This window comes from Colobus angolensis, unplaced genomic scaffold (genome assembly GCF_000951035.1).
Source record: "Colobus angolensis palliatus isolate OR3802 unplaced genomic scaffold, Cang.pa_1.0 Scaffold61, whole genome shotgun sequence".
NCBI lineage: Eukaryota > Metazoa > Chordata > Mammalia > Primates > Cercopithecidae > Colobus > Colobus angolensis.
This window is the reverse complement of record NW_012119710.1, coordinates 3,814,440-3,825,040: the sequence shown is the minus strand read 5'-3', so window position 1 is coordinate 3,825,040 and position 10,601 is coordinate 3,814,440. Positions and strand designations below refer to the sequence as shown.

At 52.0% G+C, this 10,601-nt stretch overlaps 1 protein-coding gene across 1 annotated transcript in view; it reads right to left on the bottom strand.

The window, feature by feature from the left end:
* The window catches only part of F2 (coagulation factor II (thrombin)), a 26,322-nt gene that overhangs the window by 5,739 nt on the left and 9,982 nt on the right, over positions 1–10,601 (bottom strand). The window contains exons 5-12 of the mRNA XM_011963321.1: positions 9,159–9,264; positions 8,926–9,062; positions 6,257–6,571; positions 5,806–5,934; positions 5,596–5,722; positions 4,275–4,442; positions 3,602–3,775; positions 2,865–3,046 (exon numbers count right to left, since the gene is read on the bottom strand). Coding sequence (XP_011818711.1) covers positions 2,865–3,046; positions 3,602–3,775; positions 4,275–4,442; positions 5,596–5,722; positions 5,806–5,934; positions 6,257–6,571; positions 8,926–9,062; positions 9,159–9,264 — 1,338 coding nt within the window. The remainder of the gene's footprint in view (positions 1–2,864; positions 3,047–3,601; positions 3,776–4,274; positions 4,443–5,595; positions 5,723–5,805; positions 5,935–6,256; positions 6,572–8,925; positions 9,063–9,158; positions 9,265–10,601) is intronic.

The window sequence follows — 10,601 nt, the reverse complement described above, 5'->3', positions numbered from 1 at the left end:
AGCCAGGATGGTCTCAATCTCCTGACCTCGTGATCCGCCCGTCTCGGCCTCCCAAAGTGCTGGGATTACAGGCTTGAGCCACCGCGCCCGGCCATTAAAACAATTTTGATGTACTATTTCTCACTTCTCAGATTGGTAAAAATTTAAAACTGTGACATTCTTTTGGCAAGGTTGTGGGGAAACAGGCATTCTTATACACTGTGATAGAAATGTAAACTGGTACAACCCTTATGGAAAGAAATTTTAAAATCTCTAAAAAATGGCATACATGTTTGCCTTTTGACCTAACAACACTACTTCTAAAAATTTCCTAGGAGAGGCTAGGCATGATAGTTCACATCTGTAATCCCAGAACTTTGGGAGGCTGAGTTGGGTGGATCACTTGAGCTCAGAGTTCAAGACCAGTCTGGGCAACACAGTAAGACCCAGTCTCTACAAAAAATACAAAAATTAGCTGGGCATGGTGGTGTGTGCCTGTAGCCCCAGCTACTCAGGAGGCTAAAGTGGGAGGTTGGCTTGAGTTCAGGAGGCAGAGGTTGCAGTGGGCCGAGCCCAGCCATACGATTGGTTTTAACAGTGTTATGGATGGAGGATTTTGAAACTATAATCTAGTATTGCTCAAATAGGCAAATGCATTACAGATAATGGGGGTCAGGTTTCTTACTGTCAACAGAGAGAGTTACAAATATGGAAAATGAAAAGCTAAAATTAATCCTGTGGTGTTAGAATGGAATCGGAGGTTTCAGTAGGAACTCACGGTTTTTTATATAGATGATAGAGATATTGGTATATATATCGTATAATTTTTTTCTGGTCCTGTCCACTAAGAGAGCCTAGAAGTAATGACATCCCACTAGCAATGTGCACACGCCAGCATCCAGATCTCGGTTCTAAATTCCAGTCTCCACTAGAAGGGTTCCCTGGAGAAATGGCTGCTTCCAACAGTACAGTCAGGAAAGTCGGATTAACCTGAAACATCTTGTTATGCCAGAAAGTAAGAAAGTACTCAAAGAATGACAGAACATCTCCCCAAGTCACAGAAGCCAGCTTGAAGGGACTCCCACTGGCCAAACTTGGGATCATCTGAGCATCAAAAAAAATAGCAGTAGTAACAATGTATGGCCTGGCACAGTGGCTCATGCCCGTAATCCCAGAACCTTGGGAGGCTGAGGTGGGTGTATCACCTGAGGTCAGGAGTTCGAGACCAGCCTGGCCAACATGGTGAAACCCTGTCTCTACTACAAATACAAAAATTAGCTGGGCATGGTGGTACATGCCTGTGATTCCAGCTATTCGGGAGGCTGAGGCAAGAGAATCGCTTGAATCTGGGAGGAGGAGGTTGCAGTGAGCCGAGACTGTGCCACTGCCCTCAAGCCTGGGTGACAGCAAGGCTGTGTCAAAAAAAAATTTCTGGGTTTTAATATTTGTACTGTGGTTATATAAGAGAACATCCTTGGGGTTTTTTTTTTTTTTTGGAACTACTTAAATATTTATGGGTAAAAAGAAACCATATTCACGATTTGCTCTCAAACTATGCATATATATATATAAACTCCCACACATCCACAGAATGGAGGACAATCTGGATGACAGTATACAGGAAATCTTTGTATTATTTTTGCAACTTTTCTGTGAGTCTGAAATTACATTAAATTTTTATTTTTTACTTTTCAAGTCAGTCAGATCATTTCTTAACCTGCCTCAAGCCCCTCGATAACTTCCCATCTCACTCAATAAAGTCCTTCCAGGCCCTAAAGGAAGTGGCTATCCTCTGCCTGGCCCCTTCTCTCCCCTCACCCACTGCTGCCCCTCCTCAGCACCCCAGGCCTCCCTACTGCTCCCCAGATAAGACAAGTGCGCTCCCACCTCAGGGCCTTTGTGCCTGCCATGCCCCCAGCCTGCGGTGCTCCTCCCCTAGACATGCCTGCTCACTCCTTCCTTCCCCTCTTCCAGTCCCTGCCCAGACATCACCTTCTCAGGGAGGCCTTCTCCAGCCTTCTCTGGCCACCTGATTGACTGATTGATCAATCGATTGATGGAGTCTCACTCTGTTGCCCAGGCTGGAGTGCAGCTCACTGCCCGAATTTTGTTTTGTTTTGTTTTTGGAGACAGAGTCTTGCTTTATCGCCCAGGCTGAAGTGTGCAGTGGCCCGAATTCAGCTCACTGCAACCTCCGCCTCCCAGGCTCAAGCAATTCTTCTGCCTCAGCCTCCTGAATAGCTGGGGTTACATGCGTGCGTCACCATGCCCGGCAAATTTTTGTATTTTTAGTAGAGACGGGGTTTCACCATGTTGGCCAGGCTGGTTTTGAACTCCTGACCTCAAGTGATCTGCCCGCTTCGTCTGGCCACCCTATTTAGAAGCCCACCTCATCAGCCCTTCTCTCTCCCTGTGCTTCATTTTTCTTCACAGCACCGGTCAGGGACTGCTGTTTTAGATCTGTTTACGGATGTGCCCTCCTCCTAGGAAGGAAGCTCTCTGAGGGCACAGACATTGTCGGTCTGGGTCCCTGCTGTATACCCTAGAACACTGCATGGAAGGTAATAGGCGCTCGATAAATACCTGCTGAGCGGTTGAATGAATGGCGTTTCCCCACCCGCAGCCTCTTGCTGCTATCTGAGCTCACATATAGTGAACACTTCACTGGTGACTGATACTATGCCAAATATATTAATATATGCTACTTCATTTAACCCTCCCATATAACCTTATGGGATAGAGACTTTTACCTCCATTTTACAGAGGAAGAAACTGAGCCACCAAGAGGTTAGCCAACTTGCCCAAAGTCACATGCCTTGAACCCAGGCACAACTCAGTCCTCCCAACCCGGGCCCCACTGTTTCCTCAGCCCGCCCCAGACTTGCCAGCACAGAACATGTTGTCAGTGATGCGGATCCGAGTAGAGTCCTTGCAGACCGACCGCTCCACGATGGGCAGGTTCACCACCTGCAGGACGCTGGGCTGCACCTTACCAACGTTGGCTGTCCACGTCTCCTTCAGGTTGCCCCAGCCTGTCACCCGCCCCTTGTATCCAGCCTGGAACAAGCTTTGGGGAAGGAAGAAGGGCCTGGTGAGAGCCAACCCTCGCAGGAGCCGCCTGGCCCCAACGCCATTTCTTAGAGACCAGAATCTAAAACGTCCGTGCTGGCCGGGCCCCGAGGCTCACGCCTCTGGTCTCCGCACTTTGGGAGGCCGAGGCGGGCGGATCACTTGAGGTCAGGGGTTTGAGACCAGCCTGGCTGACACGGTGAAACCCACCAGTCTCTACTAAAAATACAAAAATTAGCCTGTAATCCCAGCTACTCAGGAGGCTGAGGCAGGAGAGTTGCTTGAACCCGGGAGGAGGAGTTACACTGAGCCCAGATCGCACGACTACACTCCAGCCTGGGAGACAAGAGTGGAACTCCGTCAATAAATTGTTTATTATGCTTATTTAACATAAATAAAAAATAAAACGCCAGTGCTGAAAAGAACTTTTGGGTTCACTCCAAGAAACTGAGGCCTGGAAAAGGGAAAGGGGCTCCTGCAAGGCTGCCTGGTATCAGAGCCAGGCCCAGAACTCAGCTTCTGCCCCTCAGCTAATAAGCGTCTGGTGGCCCACCTGGCTACCGTCTCCCTGTCGGGCAGGCACACAGGGTGGATGTAGTCGCTGAAGGTAATGGGCTTCTTCAGCTTCATCAGGGCAATGTCCCGGTCCAGGTTCTCCCGCCAGTTGTACCTGGGGTGGATGTGGATCTTTTCCAGCATGGATATCTTTTCAATGTTTCGCTCATACCTGCAGAGACCCGAAGAGAGAAATGGAGAAGCTGCAGGTTCCCCCAGCAAGGGGCAGGAAACTGCCTGCCCTTGGGGTCTGGGAGACAGGGTGTCCTGCAGGCCACCAGGGAGGGGACAGGGCTGGCTCCTGCCGTGGCAGCCCCCTGGCCATTTCTTCCTGGGGCTAAAGCCACGCAGGGCTTTGGAGTCAGACAGTCAGGAGGACAGGGACAAGGGCACAGGCTGCACGCCCTGGTCCAGACAGACTATTTTCAGAGACTCCCACATGGGCCATATCCTGGTGTTGGAGGGCCCAGGAGACAGACAGATTTCTCCCCTCTAGCTCCAAGCCTCAGTCAGGACATGACCAAATGGACTTTCCAGCAGAGACTGCTGGGATGTCATATTCTGGGGGGTATACAGAACATCCCATGTGTCCCGGAGCCACCAGGGCCCCTCATGATCGCTCTGGAGGACTCAGACCCCTGCCAGACACCCACAGGCCACCAGTTCTGTACCTGGTGCGGGAGTGCTTGCCAATGCGCACCAGAAGGTCATTCTCAGTGAAGTTCTTGTCCCAGGGTGGGTACAGGAGGCAGTGGGCGGCGGTGAGGACCCAGCGGTCACTGATGAGGCTGGCCCCACACAGCAGCTCCTGGGGACTCTTCCGGAAAAGCATCACCTGCCTAGGAGGGGGAGCAGGAAGCATTAGGAGCTGAGGGTGAGGGGGCTGCCTCTACACCAGCCCTAGAAGTAACAAGTCCAGGGTCTAAGAACCCAGCTCGGCAGAGCTGCCTCCGGGGCCCAGATCCAAGCTTGGGCTGGCTGCCCTTGGGGCCTGGGGCCCTCATGTGATGCTGAGGGGCTGCCTCATGCTGCTGCTTTTTTTTTTTTTTTTTTTGAGACAGGGTTTCACTCTTGTCAGCCAGGCTGGAGTGCAATGGTATAGTCACAGCTTACTGAAGCCTCAACCTCCTGGGCTCAAGCGATCCTCACGCCTCAGCCTCCTGAGTAGCTGGGACTACAGGGATGGGCTGCTACACCTGGCTAATTTTTGCATTTTTAGTAGAGACGGGGTTTTACCATTTTGCCCAGACTGACTTTGAACTCCTGACCTCAAGTGATCTTCCCTTCTTGGCCTCCCAAAATGCTGGGATTACAGGGGTGAGCCACTGCGCCTGACCTGCCTCCTGCTTTTTGTACTCCCTTACTAGGTCCTTCCAGTCCAGAGTTCACACAGCGTAGCCCAGCTCTGGAATCAGAAGAACTGGATTCAAACTCATTAGCAGTGTGCGGAGGTGAGCCACCAGCTCTGAGTCTCAGCTTTACCATCTGCTTAGAAGTAAAGCACCCATGGGCCAGGTGTGGTGGCTCACGCCTGTAATCCCAACACTTTGGGAGGCTGAGGCAGGTGGATCACTTGAGGTCAGGAGTTCAAGACCAGCCTGGCCAACATGGCGAAACCCTGTTTCTACTTAAAATACAAAAATTAGCTGGGTGTGGTGGCGCAGGTCTGTCAATTCAGCTACTCAGGAGGCTGAGGCAAGAGAATAGTTTGAACCTGGAAGGCAGAAGTTGCAGTGAGCCGAGATCACAGCAGTGAGCCGAGACTGCGGCATTGTACTCCAGCCTAGGTGACAGAGCAAGACTCCATCTTAAAAAAAAAAAAAAAGAAGTAAATAACCCATCTCATGTGGCTGCTGTGCGGAGTTGGTGGGATCCTGGATGCTCAGCTGTTGTTATCTGTAAAGCCCAGGCATGTGGGCAGGGCCTGAGGGTGGGGGCCAGCAGCACACCTGCCCCCAGGAGTGAATGGTAGCACAGGGATCCGGGACACACCAAGGTGACATGCCGATCTCTGCATCCCAGCCCTCCACAATGCGCCCGTCGATATAGGATTCCAGGAGTTCTCCTTCAGTTTTGTCCTCCAGCGACTTCTTCTCAAATAGAGGTCGCAGCCCACAGTCTGCAGAGCAAGCCAAGCGGTGAGGGGCAAGTCCTGGCCACCAGCCCCACAGCCCCGTGTCCCTCGGATGCCCACTACCTCACCTGCTTCTCCCAAGCCGAAGGTCCTCGGATCGAAGAAAGTCTGGTACTCACTGGTGGCGGTACGCCCTTCGATGGCCCTGTCTGGGTCCTCACCCAGCCCATCTCCTGTCTCCTCATCCACGGCCTCCTCTGTTGGGACCCGGGCACCGGCTGGGACTCGACTGGGCCATTCCTCACCCATCCCCTAGATCCCCCCAATTCCCCTACGGGCCTTGGAGGCCGTTTGGTGCAGAGGTTAAGCGTGCATGCACAGTTGGGCTACTAGGCAATAACCTCCTGGGGCCTCAGTGTACTTATCTGTGAAATGGGCACAGGACCTTACCCCTACCTGGTTACTGTAAGGCTGTAATGAGCACACTCAACATGGTAAGTGTTTGGTAAGCAGAAGCAACTGTTGTTATTCCCACCAGGATTTGTCCCTGCATCTCAGGCCCCTACCCAGGCAGCTCACCACAATAGTTGAGGTCGCAGTACTCAAAGTCACCAGGCTTCCCGGCCACATAGCACCACACGCCCTCCTCATCCCCGTCTGGGTTGCGGCAGAAGTTCTCCACCAGCTGCACGGCCGAGTTGAAATCCTGGTGCTTGCTCAGGGCCTTGGCCTGCGCGCTGGCCCAGGCTAGGCAGGGGAGCCCATGTGTGGTCACTGCCAGGCTCCCCTGGTACTGCCGCCCCCGATCAGGCACACACTGCTCCGATGGAGGTGACAGATTCACACTGGAGCCTCTGGAGCGTGGAGTCATCGCTACAGTGACTTGATCCTGGCCTGGTGGGTGAGGGGTAAGGAGGCAGCAGAGTGAGTGAGACCACACATGGACCGGAACAGAGAGGGATGTGAACCCCGGTCTTGCTGCTTTCTGCCTGTGTGACTTCAGGTTACTTAACCTCTCTGGGCTTCTGTCTGTCTGCCTTTAAAGGGGTTACTAATGCCACTCTTGCAGGCTTGTTGAGAAGATTAAACAAAATATACAGCATGTCTGGCACATAATAAACCAGAGATAATAACTGGGTTTGGCCTGCTGGGCTATCTGTAATCAACTGGTAGTGGCTGCCTGGGGCTGCTGGAGGAGTCTGTCTTTTTATGGTGGCACAGCAGGAAGCTTGCTGGGATCACTAAGCTGTTCACCTGGATAGGTCAATTTCTGCAAGCCTGCAACTTATTTATCATCAGTGTGTGCGCATGTGTATGGGGGTTGGGGGGTAAATGGTAGCTGTTTTTGTTAGGATAAACTTGCTATAAAACCAATCCCAGGGGCCAGCCGCAGTGGCTTACACCTGTAATCCCAGAAATTTGGGAGGCTGAGCAGGGCAGATCACCTGAGATCAGGAGTTTGAGATCAGCCTGGCCAATGTGGAGAAACCCGTCTCTACTAAAAATACAAAACTTAACCAGGTGTGGTGGCATATGCCTGCAGTCCCAGCTATATGGGAGGCTGAAGCAGGAGAATTACCTGAACCCAGGAGGTGGAGGTTGCAGTGAGCCAAGATTGTGCCACTGCACTCCAGCCTGGGTAACAGAGTGAGACTCCGTCCAAAAAATAAAAATAAAAAAAAGAGCTGGGCACGGTGGCTCACCCCTGTAATCCCGGCACTTTGGGAGGCCGAAGTGGGAGGATCACGAGGTCAGAAGTTTGAGATCAGCCTGGCCAACATGGTGAAACCCCGTCTCTACTACATAAAAAAAATTAGCCGGGAGTGGTAGCGCACACCTGTAATCCTAGCTAATCAGGAGGCTGAGGCAGGAGAATTGCTTGAACCTGGGAGGCGGAGGTTGCAGTGAACTGAGATCACACCACTGTACTCCAGCAGCCTGGGCGAGGGAGTGAGACTCTGTCTCAGAAAGAAAAAAAAAGACCAACCCCAGCAACGAGCAATGGACCCGACAGGGATGCCTAGAGAACAAAGAATACCAACCCATGTTTGTGGACTGGTAACCGGCACAAATTCTTTACCCTGGCTGCATCCACATCCTTTGCTCTGTGATTTTACAGGCTGAAGTGTAGTTTACCTCTTGACCCTAGCCTTGAACATATACTTGCTCTGGCCAATGGAACGTGGGCAGGGCTGACTGTGCCTGTTCTGAGCCTAGGCCTTCAGGACAGAAGATGCTTTTCTGTTCATTGTTTTCTGTGTCTGTCATCAGCATAAGAAGAGTTTTTCCAGGTACTGCTGTCTTTCAGCCTCAGCCCCAGCATGAACGCACGTGGAGCAGATCTAGGCCCAACACTCAACGAGGAACCAGGCTCAGCTGGACCCATTATTTGAATCAGAGCCACCCAGCCAGGGCCAGCCTCTGTCAGTTAACTCTACAGACGCATCAGTGAGTGCAGCTGAGATCAGCAGCGCCACGCCCGCCAACCCTCATGGGAAAAAGAAATGCTTATTGTGGTCTGCCTTGGGGAAGGGTAGCTGTAGCTACTTAACACACCAGGGAAAATAATAATGATAGAATCCTGCAGAGCCAAACTGCACAAGGCTTGCTCTGTGATACTCAGAACAGGGCGTGTGGACTGAAATGGCTAGGGAGGGCTTCCCGGAGGGAGGAGTGCCTTGATCAGAAAGGAGGCATGTTTGGAATGAGCCACAGCCTGGACCATAAGGAAGTCAAGAGTGGGAAGCGGGAGGAGGAGGAGGCTGGTAGATCCCCTGACTCAGATCCCGATTCCCTGACTCCACTGAGCAACAGGCACAGATATGATCTGAATGACTGATGCCAGCTCTGAAGGTGGTCAGCATCTTTTTTTTTCTTTTTTTGAAACAGAGTTTTGCTCTTATCACCAAGGCTGAAGTGCAATGGCACGATCTCAGCTCACTGCAACCTCCGCCTCCCGGGTTCAAGCGATTTTGCTGCCTCAGCCTCCTGAGTAGCTGGGATTACAGGCACCCGCCACCATGCCTGTAATTTTTGCATTTTTAGTAGAGATGGGGTTTTGCCCTGTTGGCCAGGCTGATCTCAAACCCCTCATCTCAGGTGATCCACTTGCCTCAGCCTCCCAAAGTGCCAGGATTACAGGCGTGAGGCACTGCGCCCGCCAGCATTCTTGGTTCCCATCCCAGGCTGCCAGGCCCCATGAAGCCCCCGGGCCTTGACCATGGGCCACCCCCCTGCCCCCAGCTCACCACAGACAGGGATGCTGCATTCCTCCCTCCTCACGGTGGGGTCTGTAGTGTAGCACCAGGGTCCTGTGGTGCTGCCGTCAGGGTTGCGGCAGAAATTCTCCTGCAGGTCGGCTCCGGGATGGGTGGTGGAGTTGATTCTGGAACAGGAAATTGCCCAACAGGACGCTGTTGCGCACGAGATATCCTTGCTCCCTGTTCTCAGCCCCAGGTGGGAAGGCCGGCCCCTCACTCACTCAGGCTTATGTGGGTAGCGACTCCTCCATAGCTGGCACTCAATGCCTGACCGGGTGATGTTCACATGCCCTCGGTAGTTCGTACCCAGACCCTCAGCACAGTTACCTGTGGAGACCCCACCCTGGTCAGCCTTGGAACCTGGGGACTTATTTCCTCTCTCCCAGCAAAGTTTTGTCTATCCCCCGCCTCCAAGCTCATGCAGGTCCACAATCCTTAACTTTTATTCACCCAGCCCCTCCTCCTCTGCATCCAGCAGTTCTCCCATTCACTCAACAGTGGCCGCCAAATATTTGCTGAGTGCCCACCATGTGACAGGCACTGTCGGGTGCTCAGCACACATCAACTAATAGGACAGTCACAGCCCTGCCCTCATGGAGCTTCCATTCAGTGGCTTCTCTTGGCCGGCAGGATGAGAAAGTGACCAAGGCCTTTTCATCTGGCCCTGGTCTACCTGTCCCTGCTAGCTTGGCTCCTCGTGCCTCTGGGTCTTTCCATGGGCTGTTTCTTCTGCCTGGAATGCCCACTTGTTCATCCATGCATCCCACCAGGCCAGGCAGAACTCTGCCTCTCCTGGGAAGTCATCTCTCGTTCTTCTGGCAAACCAGACACTCATTTTCCTGTGTTCTCTTGGTGCCTTAAACGGAACTTTTCTTGCAATCATTTTATTTAATTATTTTTTTTTTTTTTACTTATTTATTTTGAGATGGGGTCCTGCTCTGTTGCCCAGGCTGGAGTGCAGTAGCACGATCTCAGCTCACTGCAACCTCTACCTCCCAGATTCAAGCAATTCTCCCCTCTCAGCCTCCCTAGTAGCTATGATTAAAGGCACGTGCCAACACGCCCCAGCTAATTTTTGTATTTTTAATAGAGGTGGGGGTTTCACCATGTTGGCCAGGATGGTCTCAAACCCCTGGCCTCAAGTGATCCGCCCACCTCAGCCTCTCAAAGTGCTCGGATTACAGGCTTGAGCCCACCCGGCCGCAATCACTTGAATATTTTGTATTTTTGTTCTCTTTTGAGATTGTGAATTCCTTGAAGGCAGAAACTGTATTTGATTCTCTTAAAATCCCCAGCACCTGATATAGTACCTGGCACATAGCAGGAACTTTGTAAAATATCTGTTGAGTACGTAATTTAACAAATGAGGCCAGGTGCGGTGGCTCACGCCTGTAATCCCAGCACTCTGGGAGGCCGAGGCTGGTAGATCACCTGAGGTCAGGAGTTCGTGACCAGCCTGGCCAACATGGTGAAACCCCATCTCTACTAAAAAATGCAAAAAATTAGCCGGACATGGTGGTATGTGCCTGTAATCCGAGCTACCTAGGAGGCGGAGGCAGAATTGCTTGAATTCGCTAGGCGGAGGTGGCAGCGAGCTGAGATCGTACAGCAGCACTCCAGCCTGGGCGACAGAGCAAGACTCCATCTCAAAAAAAAAAAAAAAA